This window comes from Antechinus flavipes, chromosome 2 (assembly GCF_016432865.1).
Source record: "Antechinus flavipes isolate AdamAnt ecotype Samford, QLD, Australia chromosome 2, AdamAnt_v2, whole genome shotgun sequence".
NCBI lineage: Eukaryota > Metazoa > Chordata > Mammalia > Dasyuromorphia > Dasyuridae > Antechinus > Antechinus flavipes.
The window spans coordinates 435,262,508-435,279,710 of record NC_067399.1 but is presented as its reverse complement, the minus strand read 5'-3'; the positions used below and the strand labels follow the sequence as shown (position 1 = coordinate 435,279,710).

Sequence of the window (17,203 nt, the reverse complement as noted above, 5' to 3'; positions counted from 1 at the left end):
TAGTTATGGCAGATAGCAACACAGAGCTTATAATATGCAATATAGCATGATAATAGCTATCAAAGCACTGTATAAATGTTATCTCACTTGATCCTCTCAACAGCTCTTTGAACAGACAGAGAATAAATGACTTGGTCAGTCACACAAGTTAATAGAGAATTGTCAAATTGTTGGATGCAGTCTGCAGGAGAAGATCATTATTGACTGAGGGGGCTCAAGGAAGTCTCCCTTAATCAGGAGAAAGATATTTGAATTAGACATTAAGAGGTAGGCAAAAATTCAATAGACCAAAAACAGATATAGTGAACAATTTCATCAAAGTTACAAAAATGTGAGATACTAGAGTATGTTTGGAGGGCTGAGTTGTCCAATTTGGCAGAAGTATGGAATGCATGAAGGAAGTGATATAAAATAGTTTAGGAAAAGTTGATGGTGCAGTGGAGAGAGCACTGGCCATGAAGTCAAGAGGATCCGAATTCAAATCCAACCTCTGACATTTATTACTTCTGTGACCCTGGGCAAGTCAATTAACTCCAAATGCCTTGTCAAAAATAAAATGGGTTGGAAAGGTAGGATAGAGATCCTTAAATATTAACAACCATTTTGAAAATAATTCAGTAAGCCAGTGAAGATTTTTTTTAAGCAGAGGAGTAACAAAATCAAATCTATATATAAGAAAGATTATTCTCTAAGTATTATGAAGACAATATTTGGAATGGAAAAGGAGAGAGGATAAAGATGGGGAGATGTATAAGAAAATTCTTGCAATAATTTTAGATGGGTGAAAATGAGGGATCATACTACAATCTTTGTGTCTGGAACAGAGAGGAAGGAGACAGGTTTAAAAGAGATTGCTGAATAAAATCAACAGGACTTAGTAATCGATTGCATGCACATGAAAAATGGAACAAGAGAGCAAAGGGAAGATTGGATGAATGATGGCCCCACAGAAAAAAAGGAAAGCCAGAAAGAAGAGCTTTAGGAAGGAAAGAAAAGGTGGTCTGTTTGAACACATTGAATTTGAAGTGCAGGTGGTCCCAAAGTTCAGAGATCCCAAAGGCAGTGGAGACTAGTTCAGAGCTCTAGAGAAGATAGGACTGGAGACAGAAGTTTAGGAATCACTTGAAAGAGAGGTCGTGGGTTGAAGCTGAGAATGGGAGGGAGATTTCTGAGGAAGGGAGTGTAGTCAGTGAGTCAGCCAACAAGTCAGTCTTTTTAAAGTACATAATCACTATGTTAACCACTGGGGATAGGGAGGAGAAGATCAAGGACAGAATCCTTTGGGACTGTCCACTTTAAGGAATAAGGAAAAGAATAATGAGCCAAGTAAGGAAAGTGAAGGCTTGTTTGTACAAGTGGGTAAGTGTGACGAAATGTTTGCTAGTTCAAGATGGTCTACAGCTTCAGAAGCTGCAGAAAGAGAAATGTAAAATTATTGGCTTTAGCCATTAGGAAGTCCTTCTCATTTGTGTCTGTCAATAGTTATTTCAGTAATATTGGCAAAGGAATTGAGAGAGTCTGAAGGAAGTGGAGACATTGTGTGTATTTGGTTTTTTGTTTGTTTTGTCAGCTAGTTTATCAGCACAGGGGAGAAGAAAGAGGGAACGGGAGAGTACTAGAGGGGGTTAGGTTCAAGGAAGGCTTTGTTGGAATGTAAGGAACCTGAGTATGTTTATCTGAAGATAGATAAGAATGTCAGTGGTGAGCCAGCTTAATGATGCCTAAGAGAAATGGGCTGATTTCTTGAGTGAGGTCCCAGGAAGGACCAAGGTTCCATTTACAGAGATTAGTTCCAGGAAGCAGTAATGTTTTTTCTCTTGTGGTATGTCAGGAAAGTCTATAACGGCCTGGTAGGATGGGCAAAAGAATGATAATGTGGAGAGGGCCTAAGGATTGAAAGTAGGAAATTAAGGGAATTTATGTTGGAAGGTTTCAGCCTTCTCAATAAAGTAGGATCCTAGATTGTTTGCTATAAATATGGGGTTTGTGGATATGGTTAATGAAGAGAGAAGAAAAAGATGTGGAATAGTTGCTCTGGAAAATGAGATAAGGAGCTGATTTTTTTAAAGGGGGGGGAGGGGTAAAAGTCCTAAGATAGAATAATGGTGTGGATAGAGAGTTTAGTTTGACTACCTTTGACTCTCATTGGCTGTGTGATCCTGGCTAAATCAATCTCTCCCTGCTCTAGCAACTCTAAAGTTTGCCGAAGGTACTACCTCGCATTATTAATAAGAAGTTTCTCCACCTGGGAATTCCTAATATCAATAACATTTAAAGATAAATCCCTATCTCCTGAGCCCTCTGTCCCCCACCCCCATCCAGGAGGGTAAAGTACTGATGGCCTAGCAGCTCCTGGAATGGATTTTCCAGGAATGGAGAGGGGAGGGGTACTTTATGTAAAGTATTTGCCAAAGCCATAGAAGGGGCCAGAGGAAAGGGCAAGGGAAAGTTTCTGTCCTGGTCGGGGGAACTGGAAGCCTCTCTCTAGGGCTGCCTGATTCACACAGACGGAAGGCAGGTTTTGGACCACGGTGGAAAGCCAGAGACCTGGGGGACTGAGCAGGATGTTGTTTCCTGGCTGTGCTACAGGTCAAAAGCCAGGAAACTGCTGGGGGAGAAGGAGGGAGAAGGGAAGAAAGGCCAAGGGCTGAGAACCTGGTGCAGGCTTCCTGGGGCTGAAAGGCTTTAGGCCCCTGGGGGTAGAAAGTCCACACATGGTTCCTCTGTGGGTTTGGCTATGTGACACCATGTGCCCTGGTTTGTACATGTCTGTGCCCACTTGTATGCCCACCTGTGCACGGACTACAGTGGAGAGAGTGTTACAGGAGCTGAATTCAAATTCTGTCAGTTCCTAAGAGACTTTAAATAACTCCCTTGAGCTCTCTTTTACCATAATAACGAGAGAGTTGGCCTGGATACTGTCCAAGATTAGTTCCAAGTCCCATTAAGTCTCTAGGAAACCCCCATGTGTGTGTTCCTGTCTGGGATGTGGGGCATGCACATCTGGGGGGTGCAGAGACTGATGGGCGCATTAGGACGGGGGGAGGGGTCCCTCAGCACAGGAAGGGCAGGGAGTTCTCCCCTAGGAGGGGTTGGGCTGGATAGAAGTTGCTAAATGTGTGTGCGTGTGGGAAGGGGGAGTGGGGCTTGCCTGAGAGGGTGCCCATGAACACAGAAGGGGGATTGATCTGAGTAAGTATGAGTGAGTGTGTGTGTGTGTGTAGGAAGAGGCATTCTCTTCAGAGCCTACTTCTTTCTGTGGTTTTCGTCTCCATAGATACACTTCCTGTGGCAAAGAAAAGAGGTAGTGAGCGCCGTTTCAGGATGTGAGGGATTCGGAGCAGCCGCCCCGCGCCCGCCGCGCTCCCCCTCTCGGCTGTGCCAGCTCCCCTTCCAGGGACCCATGGTCTCTGCCCTCATCGGCGGGGCCCCGCGACAGGAGGGATGCCGGGAAAAGCCAAGCACCTGGGCGTCCCCAACGGGCGCATGGTGAGTGACCACATGGCCTTGGGGCCGGCCGCCTGCGGGAGAGGAGGCTGACACACCCAGGGAGGGACAGCGCCTGGGACAGGGGACCAAGCGCAGCCACTTGGCCGGGGGTCCGGGAGCAGCAGAAGCAGTGCCGGGCTCCTGCTCAGGGTCTGAGGAGCTAGTAGGTGACAGTGGCTGGCATCCCTTCTCAGAGAGCCCGGAACAACTCCTCCTTGTATTAGCTGGCACAGTCCAGGGTCACTGCTTAGCCCAGGAACCATCAACTCTGGCTGCCTGGGGATCTGGGGGGAGAGAGCCACCGCCCTTCTCTCTCTCTCTCTCTCTCTCTCTCTCTCTCTCTCTCTCTCTCTCTCTCTCTCTCTCTATTTTTTTCTCTCTCTGTCTCTCTGTCTCTCTCTCTCTGTCTCTGTCTGTCTGTCTGTCTGTCTGTCTCTCTCTCTCTCTCTGTCTCTCTCTCTCTCACCTCCTTTTCTCCCTCCCCCTTTCTCTTTCTCCTCCCCATCAGTGGGTACCTCCTGGGTAAATGGGCACAGGGCTATACCTTCCTCCCACCTCTTCAGTGAGAGCTCCCTCAGTATGATCATAGGTCAGGCATGCTTCCCTGTCCCCTGAAAACCCCTTAGAGTGTTACCTTGTTACCCTCACAATGTGCTATACCCTCACCTCAGATGCCACCCTGCCTAAATGCTCGAGATGCCATCTTGTTGCTCTGCTACCTGATGTTCATTCCTCTCCTCCCCCTTTGTTATCGGGAGCTGGCTGCCATGCGCACCAGGAACCCTGGTGCCCCCCGCCCACCTCACCATAGCACCAGGGGGAAAGCACCTCCTCCCTCTCTCCTCTCTGGGCTCCTACAAGGAAGGGCTGGGAGAGAACAGAAGTCTGAGAATCCCGGCAGGTCCCTGCCCTGAACTAACTCACTCACTGGGACAGTGGAGCCCCTCCCACACCTCCCACGGGGCCAGTGAGCTCCACTCAGTGACTTCTGTCTGTCCTGCTCCCTGATCCTCCAGGATTGAGGACGGGTGGGATGAACTCAGCAAATCTGCTAAGACTGCTTAGCCACGCTATCGCATGAAGTTTTGTGTCTGTATATCCAGCACCAAAGGCAGTATCTCACTTATAGGAAGTGCTTCATAAATGCTTGAGAGATTGCATTTTATTGAACAGGACTGATGAGCAATAGAGTTGAAGTCAAAAGATGGCTTTAAATCTGCTCTTGCTATTTATTAACTTTGGGTCATCTAAATTTCTCTGGACCTGTTTTTTTCTTTGTAGAATGGAGCAATTAGACTCAATGATCAACACACAGTTAGATATCAGAAGGAGTTAAGTCCCTTTTCTGCTACCTGTTGTAATCATTCCTTTCAGTTTACCCAGCTGGAAAATATAGAAATTGGAGTGTTGGGTTGGATTAATAATAATAATTGCAGACATTTCTATAGCACATTGAGGTTTGCAAAGGCCTTTACATAAGTTAGCTCATTTGAGTTCTTTCAGGTGATCTCTAAGCTTCTTCTAGCTCTGCTTGCCACAGTTTTCCAAATTCAGAGCTACCAAAAGTGAAGAGAACACCAGTCCTGGAGTCAAAGGGCCAACTGTCTCTGATGTTTAACTTAGGTCATGTCATCTGATTTCCTCAGTTCTCAATTTCTTGTTCTATTCTTTTCAGTCATCTGTGACTCTTCATGACCCCATTGGGAGTTTCCCTGGCAGAGATACTGGAGGAATTGGCCTTTTTCTTCTCCAACTCATGTTATAGATGAGGAAACTGAGGCATTTAGGATTAAGTGACTTGCCCAGGGTCGCACAGCTAGTAAGTGTCTTGACACCAGATTTGAACTCAGGAAGATAAATGAGCTTTCCTGCCTCCATGCCCTGAACCACCAAACTATCAGTTTGGAGCAGATAAACCCCTGGTCCTTCCAAGGACAGTGTCCTAAGGACAGGCCGCTTCGAAGGATGGGGTTTATAAGGCATCAGGAGGGGGAAGAAGTAGGGTGGCTCTGTAAGTCTGGGGCAGTGAAACTGGAGGACATGAGAGGAGGCAGAAGGGGCCACTTAAAGGCTGGCTGGGGTGGGGACTGGGTACGGCTCCTATTTCTAGTTTCACCAAGAGGTGGGTCATAGACACAATATCCTATTAGCAAGAACATTCACCATGGCCAGGTACCTATGCCTCCATCATATCTTCAGCTATTCTCTCTCCTCAATTTGGCCTCATCTCACTTCAGGCCTCAACTTTTCCATCTGCCAAATGGGGTTCAAAAGAATCAGCAAAGTGCAGAGACAGAAGTGGGAGGTCTGCTCCAACAGATCACTCAAGGAACTGACTTGAGACTAGAACTAGTTTCCTAGGCCAATTTCTTATTACCTGTCCTGGTTCCCTCTTAGGGAGGGAGAACACCTCAAATCTGACATTATTCAGTTAGAAACAGATCTGCCCATTGTGTTTCACACCCTCAGTCCCTTCTCCTTGACCCCATTGTTTGACCCCTAACTCAGTCCTGACCAACCAGGCTTCTCAGCTCTTGAGGACAGACCATACATGGAATTAAGGCATACCTTCCCCAGACTCTCCAGCTGGATTTAAATATTTTTCTCCTTGTAACTCCTCCTAAGAAATTTTTATGTGACTCTGGTATACAATTATATAAAATAGATATAGAAATCAAATATCTACTCATAATAAATTATAATTTTTCATTCTTCATATATTTAGTTTCAAGACCCCATGTGGAGTTGTGAACCACAATTTAAGAACCTGGGAGATAGAGAACACCGAAAGTCAGCTTTGTCTTGCCCTTGGTTCTGAATCCTTTCTGAGGAGCTGTAACCTTAACTGTAGCCGGAATCTCTGATCCCTATTGACCGAGTCTCCTCTTTCCTTATCTTTCCTCTCTCCTTATGCGCCTTCTCTGTGTGTGTGGAGAAACTTCTGAGTTAGATGTAGGATGGCTCCTGAATGACATGGTGGGGGTGGGGGTGGGGATGGAATGTGACAGAGTCCTGGAACAGCTAACTGAACACACCTCTCTCCCTCCCCAGACTTCTAACCAAACTTTTAAAGTTCACTTTTGAAGCCAAGCATCCCCCCCACCTTAAGAACCATCCAACACTCAGAAGAGAGAACACTTTGAGTTCAGAGACATTTGTTCCTGCAGAATGTCAGCACCTGGTGTAACAGGAGGGGATGGGAGCTGGCAGCTGGGGCAGTGCCTGGCGTATGGCTTGCTGGTGCAAGCAGAATGAAGTGAAGGAAGTCAGCAAGAACTCCAGTTGCCCACCCTTTGCTTGGAGTTTTAGGGGGAAAAAGAGAGGAGGGGTAGAATCATCCTTGTCCTGGTGGAGACTATGGGCCACCTGGGGAAGCTGTGTCTGCCTGGAAATGTTTAAGAACAAAGTAAACCAGTTTGTCATGTCAGGTCAAGGTGAACATTAGAGCCATAGTATAGCAGAGCTGGAGGGGGCCTTAGAACACAGAGCTAGAAGGGAGTGGCCTTAGAACTCAGTGGCCAAGAATATGCTGGAGCCAGTCCCTGAAGCTGGGGAGAGTCAGGGGTTAAATTTTCAGTGTGATCATTTGCAGCTCCTAAAGTGGCAAATGGCCAAATTAGAATCTGATTCATTGTTTTGTTGATTGTCTAGACTCAAGAAAGTGATGTACACAGTGATAATTTAATTTAAACCTTAATTTAATTAAATTAAACTTTAAAGTGTTCTCAAAGTCAGTACCCCCAGCAGCTGTTAAACATTTACTAGCACACTCCTTATTTTATGGGTGAAGGAGATGAGGAAGGGGGCAAGTGACTTGTCCAAAATCATACAGAGTTAAGTGACCGTGCTGAGGGACTCCAACACTGCCTCTCCTATCTAGTGTTATGTATGGGAGGGCAGGGAGCAGAACGGGAACTTCCTCTGTCCCTCCCTCTCTCCTTTCCGCAGTAGCTTCTGTGTGATCTTGGCGAGTCACGTATCTGCTCCATGCCTTAGTTTCCTCATTTATAACAGATAACCTCAAAGGACCTTCTACTTCAAAATTGATGATCCTAAGATTTTCTAATTCTCCTATCTCATGATCCCTGTCCTTGGCTCTTTCTGCTGCTGTTACATTTATCTTTCTGTCCCGGGCTAAGCCATCGTCCTTGCTCCATCCTTGTCCCTGCCCCTGCCCCTGCCCCTGCCCCTTTTGAATGTCTTCCTCTTCTTGGGCCTTGCAGCTTGAGATGTATAGGAGAAAGGCTGGTGAGTCAGTAGGATGCCCTTCCCCACCAAGAATCAGGGCAGGCCAGATGCTGGCATCCAGGGCTTGGCAGGGAGTCACTTAGGTTCTTAGCTTTAGCAATAGGCAATTAGGCCATTTAACAAGCATGAACTCAAGTGAAAGGAAACAATATTTCACTAAAGAAAAACTAGGCAATGGGCGTTTAGCCTCCTCAAAGTCCTTTAGTTTGGGAAGAGGATTAGAGAAGGGGCTGGGGACCTGGGAGGTCTGGGAGTGGCCCTCAGAGAGGGGCAGGCTGACCTCGTGCTGCGGATGGGGCTTTCCTCTATGGCAGGCGCTCTCTTGAAAGGAAGATCTCTCCCCACATTAGTTGCCTCTTCCTACACACACATAGACTGGAACTCCTTCTGGAAAGCTCGGATTAGCCCCCTTTCAAGTCACAGGTCTTCAAAACAACCATGTAGGCACAGCCCCAAGAAAAGCTCCCACATCCTAACCCGCCTCTCTGCTCCAGAGCAGCCCTGCCAAACCAGGTCCCGTTCTGCGCTCCCTGCACTGCCCTTCGTGCCCTGCACACCATGCCCTGCACACACCCACAGTTCTCACAGGCTGTACCTGTGCCGTGTGCACTCCATAGGTGGCTCGGGCCCCCTGCACAGCCCCAGGGCCCACACATATGGGGGGGTGCCCCAAAACATCGCCCCCACCCCCGTGCCCAATACAAACACACCTGCATGCTAGCACACCCCCCCCCAAGGAATACCTTGTACGCTCGCCCGCACCTGCATATACCGTATACTCTGCCCGAGCACAACCTTCACAGTGACTGCATAACTTGGACAATCTGTACACAACTCTCAAAAGGTGGTTATGTCCTACACAAGGTACACTCCCCCATTCTCTGCTGTGGACAGGCTATGCTTTATTTACTTTGTATATATCACATTTCTAACCCCAATCTCCAAACTTCCACTCCCTTAAAAAACTTAAAGGCAGTTTTGCCACTTCTTTAAAAAGCAGATCTGTTATTGTCTGTCCAGAAATGTGAACTCTAGTCCAACACTTATTCAAAATAAATGCCCAAGAGCACTGGGGGGGGGGGGGGGTGTGTTATGGTTTTCCAAGTGTCTTTTCAAAAGAGTCTTCCTGTTGCCATCCTTCTCTCTTTGTGTTCTCCAAGGACACTGCCTGCACCTATCCCTGCATCTGCCTACTGCAAAAGCTGCAATGGGTAGGGAGGGATGACCTTCCCCTCTTGCAAAGTGAGAAAACTAAGGTCCACACTTAAGATCATTCATTATAATAGTGATAATGTCCTTTGTAGTCAGCTGTATAGTTCCTGATGCCCAAGATTATGTTTCTGATGGGGTCACTCAGGAATGGTTGGGGGGAGCTCTGGAAAACCTTCCTAACATTCCACCCATTCTTAGTGATCATTCTGCACTCGCCATCCATGAATTTAGACTTTCTTTTTTTTTTTTATAGTATTTTATTTTTTAAACACATGCAAAGATAGTTTTCAACATTCACCTTTGCAAAGCCTTTCATTCCAAATTTTTCTTCCTCTCCCCACCAAGATAACAAGCAATCTGATATAGATTAAATTTATGCAATTCTGAATATATTTCCATATTCATCATGCTATACCAAAAAAAAAATCTGATCAAAAGGGGAAAAAACACAAGAAAGAAAAAAACCAAACAAACAAGCAAACAAACAACAGCAATAAACAAAGGTGAGAATATGATGCTTTGATTCATATTCAGTTTCCATAGTTCTCTCTCTGGATGCAATGACATTTTTCTTGAACCCATTTTTTTTCTTGTTCTTGTTATCATTTGTGATTTCAATCATGTTTGGCTCTTCATAAGCCCATCTGGGGTTTTCTTCCAAGAGATATGGGAATGGTTTGCTATTTCCTTCGCCAGCTCATTTTGTGGATGGGGAAATTGAGATAAACAGGGTTAAGTGATTTGTCCAGAATCTAGAAAGTGTCTGAGGTCAGATTTGAACTCAGGAAAAAAAGCCTTCCTGATTCCAGACTTAGCATTCTACCCATTGTGTTACCTAGCTGCCCCTTCTTTTTTCTTGCTATACTCTACTAGTCTGGGAATAAGAAGTTACATTAATTTACTAACATGTAAGCTAGTTCTCTCTCAAAGTTCTGGGGGCAAGGGTGCAGAGGGTACAGGCAGGACAACCTATTGCTTGGATTTGCTATGAGCAGGTTGTCATCTTTCACCTTTTACATAAGGAGTCAGCATGGTTCAGTGAAAAAATCTCTAGATTTGAAGTCAGAGGATTTTGTGGTCTGTTTCTGTTTGTGCTTGTGTTCTGTCTCTGTCACTTAAATTTACTGTATAACATTGGGCAACTTACTTCCTCTCTCTGGGCCTCCTTTTCTTCATGGGTAAAATGACCCTCACTTGACCTTGCCATCCTTGCAAGCCCTCATCCCATGTCCCCTCCTTTCATAGCCAAATTCCAACAGACTTGTGATGGATAGTGCTCTCCACATCCAGAGAGAGAACTATGGAGACTGAATGTGAATCGAAACATAGTATTTTCACCTTTTTTGTTGTTACTGTTGTTTGTTTATTTTCTTTTGATCCAACTTTTCCTGTGCAGCATGATGAATATGGAAATATATTTAGAAGAATTGCACATATTAAACCTATGCTGGCTTGTGTGCTGTCTAGGGGAGAGGAATGAGAGGAAGGGAGGGAGAAAAATTTGGAACACAAAGTTTTGCAAAGGTGAATGCTGAAAACTATCTTTGCATATATTTGAAAAATGAAATACTTTTGAAAAATAATTTTTTTTTAAAAAAAGGGGCAGCTAGGTGGCGCAGTGGGTGAAGCACAGCTCTGAAGCCAGGAGGATCTGAGTTCAAATTTGACCTCAGACACTTAACACTTCCTAGTTGTGTGACCCTGGGCAAGTGACTTAACCCCAATTATCTCAGCAAAAAAAAAAAAGAAAGAAAAGAAAAAGCTGCTGATAATCTCTTTTCAGTTTCCCTCCCATCACTGACTACTCCATCCTTTGCAAGCTGCCTTCCAATCTCGTCACTAAACTGAAATCATTCCCTCCAAAGTTGTCTTTTAACTCTTTATTGCCAAATCCAATGACATTTTTTTCATTGCTCATATTTCAAAGTTTCATTAAATGTTATGTTAATGTGTTCTCTCAATAAAATCAACATTCTGTCTCAAAAAAATGCTCATATTTCATGGCCCTTGTAGTGTTTAACACAGCTGGTCCCCATCTCCTGGACATACTCTTCTCTCTGGGTTTTTATGACAATAATCTCTCCTGGTTCACTTCCTATCAGTTTGACTACTGTCTCAGGCTCTCAGTGGGCTCATCATGAATGTCCTGAAAGTGTAGTTGTAGCTCAAAGTTTTGTCCTGGGACCTTTTCTCCCATTACAATCTCATCAGCTACATGGTGCCATAGTGCCTAGATTACTAGGCCTAGCATGAGGTAGACCTGGGGACAGATCTTATCTCAGATACTTAGAATCTATGTGACTCTGGCTATGTCACTTATCTTTCTTGACCTCAGTTTTCTCAGCTGTAAAATGAGGGTAATTCTATTGGATATCTCAAACTGGATGTCTGTGGTAGACATCTTACACTTAACATGTTTATAACAGAATTGGTTGGGTTTCCTCAAAAACCTATCCATTTTTTAAACTTCCCTGTCTTCATGATCAGTCAAGCTTATAACCTTAGAATCATGCTCCATTCTTCACCTTCCCTCATGCTACGTATCCAGTCAGCTGCCAAGTCTTGTTGGTTCTAACCTAACCACATCTTTCATAGCTCTCTTTTCCTCTCCACTTACTTGGACACTTCTCTACTTCATGCTTTCATTATCTCTTGTCCACATTATTGAAATAGCTTCATAATTGTCTCTCCCCTCTACAATTTATCCTCCATATAGCAATCAAAATTATATTCCTCAAGCATCATCAGTCTGTCCATGTCCCTCGCCTTGCTCAATTAGCTCCAGGGACTCTACTATCAAATGCAAGTTTCTTTTGCTTCATTTATAGCCTTTTCCAATCTGGCTCCAATTTGTCTCTCCAGGCTTATTACACAACACACTCTTTAGGCCTGTCCTTGTCTTTCATTTAACAGATTTCACCTTCCTTTTGTATGCCTTGCTACTGGATGTCCCCTATTTCTTAAATTTCTCTTGATTTTTACATCTTAGATCTCATAGCTTCATTCAAATGTAAGTCTCAGAGCCATCTCCTATATGAAACTTTCCCTGCTCCCCAGACTGTTAGTACCACTTAGAAATTGTATTTAATTTGTATATCTTTTAATGTGTATGTATATAAATGTGTACATGTTGTTTTCTATAACAGAATGAGAGCTTCTTAGAGGGCAGGGATCATTTAATTTTTATCTTTGTTTCCCCAGCACCTAGAACATAATAGGTACTCTCCCTCCTCTTCTCTGCCTCTTGGCTTCTAGTCTCAGCTAAAATCCCAGCTCCTACAGGAAGTCTTTTCCAATTCTTCTTAATTCTAGTGCCTACCCACTGTTGATTATTTTCAGTTTATCCTATATATGGCTTGTTGGTATGTAAGTGTTTGTTTGTTGTGCCTGTCATTAGAATGTGACCTTCTTGACTCAAGGAACTATATTTTACCTTTGTTTACTCAGTTTTTAGCATGGTATCTGGCACATAATAGATGCTTAAAAAATTATTGCCTAACTGTTTAAATAATGCTTATTACTGCTTAAAATGTGGGTATTGGATCTGATGATCTCTTAGATTGTTTCTATCATTGACATTCTGTGATTTCCTTTATGATTTTATGGATCTTCTCTGACCCTTTCAGCTTCCATCTTTCCAAAATGAGGATATTTCATCTTTTCAGTATGTCCTTATGCTACCCTGAATGTCAGTGGTATCTAAAACCAAACTTGTTACTTAGGAAACAGTTTCCTAAAGATAGCCTCCCAGTCACAGACCCAGAGTGACAGGCTCACAGTCTCAAAATGACAATCCCAGAATCACAGCCCACAGATGCAGTCACTGTCACTCTTTCCAACATATAGAGCCTTGGTCCCAAGTCCACAGAGATGGCCCCACAATTAAAGCCCTATCATAACTAGCAACAGCATACTTTAGGGGGAAGGCTGCAATTCCTTCAGAGTCCAGGATCATCACTTCTTTTTCTAAGTACATTGGGACTTAACTGTGTATTCTGATGATCAATGATATTTACTCTACCAATCTCTGCTCCTAAATTTTACATTCCAAGGATGCTAAAAGGGTTATAGGATCATAAATTGGAAGCTAAAGAGGGTATTGGAAGCAATCTTGTCCAACTCATTCATTTTATAAAGAAGGAAACTGAGGTCCAAAGAACTCAAATGAATCACCTAATTCCACAAGTAGTAAATAGAAGAGTTGGGCTTTGAACCCACATTCTCTAACTCCATTGCTTCAACCTCATAAGATTGAAGGGTACCAAGATAGAGTTGGCAATAGCATTTTTCTGGGTCAGGGAGTTTTTGAGCATCACTAGGGAATTTCTGGATATGTGTGATATAGTAAATAATGGAGGGCCATTATTGCCAATTACTAAGTTTAGATGCAATCAAGAGACAGTGGGGAAGCCTCTTTAGGTCATCACAGATAATTTCATTGTCACTACCAACTTGTTCTCTGTGGGGTCCAGGGTTCAGATAGGAGAGAAGTATCATTCTCTTCTCTTGAACATGGGGAAACTGAGGCCCAGCTGTGTATGGAGGTGGAGTGAGGGTGGGGGAAGGGTCCTGGAGCCACAAACTTCCAACCTCAATGCCTCCACTGACTCTTCCTTCCTCTTTCTCTCCATGCACATTTCTCCTCCCACTGGGCTGGGTAGAGTGAGGTCTTCTTAGCCTTCACTTCCCCTGCAACAGGAGGCTATCAAGGCATCTCCTGAGGTCTAGGAGACCTAGGGAAAGACATGTTGTTGGGAAAGCATCTCTAAGTGAAGATGACTTGGGAAATTCAAAGTCAGTGAAACATTGAGCTTTATAATTCATTATGTCCCTTTTACTATCTCTGGGCCTATTCCTCCTTCCTACCTACCTGTATTGTGGCCTTTCACTTTCCTTATCTCCACGTTATCCCAATTTCTATCCAATTCAATTTGACAACCATTAATTACCTGCATTGGCAGAGAGAGTTTCTCATCAGGGTTCTCTATAACAATGTAATCACAGCTTGTGATTTAAAAACAAAAACCAAACAAAAAAATGTCACCATTTAAAGTGCTTTAATATTTAAAATGTGCTTTCCTCACAATTTCTCTGGAAGACAGGTGGTGCCTACTATATCCATTTAAATATCACTTCATAGTATTTTTAATCACCATTTAACAAAGGAGAAAACTGAAACTCAGAAATTTATGTGGTTTGTTTAGGCTCACAAAGACAATAAGGATCAAAACTCAGATTCAAAGACTGGTTCTCTGATTCAATCTAGTGCTCTTTTGTCTACACATTAAGGTTGACATGGTAGGTAGGATGTGCTGTCCTTTCAGCTGGAGAGATCCAACAGGAAGATGGAATGTGAGGATTGGAGCTCAGGAGAGGGGCTGGAGATAGTGGGAAAGATCTAAAGGGTCCTCTGCAAATAAAAGTAACAGTTGACATTCAAAGGTCAGAGGAAAGACAAGAGGACAGAACATCAGGGGGAGACTCATGTTTAGAGATCAAAAAGAATGGAAGCCGGTGAAAAAGATACAGGAATGGTCAGAGAGACAGAAGGAGAGCCAAGAGAGGGCTCCCAAGAAGGTAGTAGGGGGCTATGGTGGTCACTCTTTCCCTGTCTGCCTCTCCATTCCTTTGTGGTGAGGAGCTGTTTCTATTGAATAAAAGTCTTGAGCCTTGTGAGCAGGGTGGAGGGACGAGGTTAAAGGGAGACCACAACAATTAGGTCTGGGATTAGGGAAGCCAGCTTTGGGTTTTTTCAACAGGATGTAAGTGTGGCTGAGAGACGTCTCCATGGGTGGGGAAGCTCCCCCAGCTATTCAGGCTGGCTTCCACTGGAGAGTTTAGGATTTGTGGAAGTTGAATGTGGCTGAAACCAGGAGAGAATATGATGCATGAGAGCAGTCAGTGTTGGTTGTTACAGACAGGTCAGAGGACAAGGCAAGCCTAGTCTGTCCCCATATCCATTTCCATCTCTCCCCATCCCAGCCCTCTTCTTCCATCAGTGACCAGACAGTCAGTGGTTGTGTACGCTGAGTACACTGGCTAAATTGACAGCCAGGTGATACAGCAGATAGAGCACTGGGCCTAGAGTTCAAACGTGCCCTCAGACACTTAATAACTATGTGACCTGGGCAAGGCATTTAACTCTGTCTGCTTCATTCTCCTCATCTGCAAATCGAGTTAGAGAAGGGAATGGCAAACCACTCCAGTATCTCTGCCAAGAAAACCCCACAAAGGGGGCACAAAGAGTTAGAGACACCTGAACAGCAACAAACGCTGACTAACTTGAACTTCTGGACGAGATCTACCCCCCTCTCCTAGTCTGCGCCCTTCTCCAGCCTCTCCTCATTTCTCTTTTGTAGGTCCTGGCTGTCTCTGATGGAGGTGAGTTGGACCGAGGGACCCAGCCTGGTTCCTGGTTAAAGGATCAAGAGGAGGGGCTCAGATGCCACGTTTGGCTTAGGGAGGAGAGAAGAGCCTATTTTGTGTCCGGCTTTCCTCTAAGAGCACTGAATCTCTCTCTCTGTGTGTGTGTGTGTGTGTGTGTGTGTGTGTGTGTGTGTGTGTGTGTGTAGAATTAGGGGCATGACTGAGGGATAAATTAAAGGTAGGGAATAAAAAAGGTTTATTGAATGGATGAATACATGATACTTAACAGATCCTACGGTTGATGCCTTTTTCTCCCCTCCTATCTATCCCCCCAGAGTTGAGCAATGTGGCGGGGCCAGAGGGAGCCGGGGAGGGCCGGGGAAGTACCCTCAGTGTTCACAGCCTGCCCAGTGGCCCCAGCAGTCCCTTCACTTCTGAGGAACAGCCTGTGGCCAGCTGGGCACTGTCTTTTGAGAGGCTGCTTCAGGATCCATTGGGTCTTGCCTACTTTACGGTGAGCTCGGGAGCTGGGGCAAGTGAAGAGGGGTAGGGGGCTATGGTGGCCATTCTTTCCCTGTCTGCCTCCCCATTCCTTTGTCTCAAATCCTGCCCCTGTTTCTAGGAGTTCTTGAAGAAGGAATTCAGTGCAGAAAATCTCTCCTTTTGGAAAGCTTGTGAGCAATTCCAGCAGATTCCAGCCAGTAACACCCAACAGGTTGGAAGCTGGGGGTTGGGAGAATAGGAGTGTTGAGCATGGAGAAGAGCAAGGGGAGAAACTTGAGGAAGGGAAGCATGGAGGGGCAAGACTGATAGGTTGCTCCTGGTAAAGCCTTGCCACCTCCTCTTTCCAAACTCCAGTTGGCGCAGGAAGCTCGGTGCATCTATGAGGAGTTCCTGTCCAGTCAGGCTCTGAGCCCTGTGAATATTGACCGGCAGGCCTGGCTTGGGGAGGAGGTGCTGGCCACCCCCAACCCTGACATGTTCCGGGTCCAACAGCTGCAGGTATAGGCCTAAGGAGATGGGTATGGGGGAAGGCTGATGGCTCTCTTCCATTCCCTCTCTCCCTCAGCTCTTCATCTTTCCCCTCCATTTTCCCCTTTCCTTCTTTTCCCCAATTAGCTTTGTGATCTGGAGCAAAAAAGCTTCCTTTTGGGGAACCTCTGTTTCCTTCTTCTATAACATAAGAGGGTTAGACCAGAGCAGGAAGTCTATACTTTTTTTGTGTGTTGTGGCAATCTGGTAAAACCTGTGGAAATCTTGAAATAATGTTTTTAAATCATTAAGGAAAGCCAAATTTCTTTTACAGCTTAGGGAAAATAAAGATGTAATGTTTTTCCCCATCTAATTTCACTCACCCTTGGAAATCTATTCATAGTCTTTGTAGGTGTCCATAAACCCCAGATTAAGAACGACTGAATTGGAGATCCAGAGCTGGTTCCTGTCAACGAAACGCAGCCTTTTCCCGAGAATCTTTGGGCTCCCTTGACCTCTTGGGAATCTATGGATCTCCAGATTGAGAATCCCTGAACTCAATGATCTCTAAGTTGCCTTGAAGCTAGATCCTATGCTGCTGTCCTCCCCCTCATCCCTTTCTTGTTCTCCTCCCTTCATACTGCTCCTCTTTGTTCTTTCCCTCCTTCCCTCAGATCTTCAACCTGATGAAGTTTGACAGCTATGCCCGCTTTGTCAAGTCCCCCATGTACCGGGAGTGTCTCTTGGCAGAAGCAGAAGGGAGACCCCTTTGTGAGCCAGGCACCTCGGACCCTGGCAGCCCTAACACCACGTTCCGGAAGGTACCATGTGGGAAGAGAGGGTCTGAGTGGTGAGAATGAATCCCCATTGCCATCCAAGTATACCCCTGATTTTGATTCACACACACACACACACA

At 44.9% G+C, this 17,203-nt stretch overlaps 1 protein-coding gene across 1 annotated transcript in view; it reads left to right on the top strand.

Annotated features, from left to right (window-relative positions):
* Positions 1–3,243: 3,243 nt before the first annotated feature.
* The window catches only part of RGS14 (regulator of G protein signaling 14), a 29,738-nt gene continuing 15,778 nt past the window's right edge, over positions 3,244–17,203 (top strand). Inside the window, exons 1-6 of the mRNA XM_051979056.1 lie at positions 3,244–3,489; positions 15,309–15,330; positions 15,651–15,829; positions 15,938–16,030; positions 16,174–16,317; positions 16,962–17,108. Coding sequence (XP_051835016.1) covers positions 3,445–3,489; positions 15,309–15,330; positions 15,651–15,829; positions 15,938–16,030; positions 16,174–16,317; positions 16,962–17,108 — 630 coding nt within the window. The 5' untranslated portion in view covers positions 3,244–3,444. The remainder of the gene's footprint in view (positions 3,490–15,308; positions 15,331–15,650; positions 15,830–15,937; positions 16,031–16,173; positions 16,318–16,961; positions 17,109–17,203) is intronic.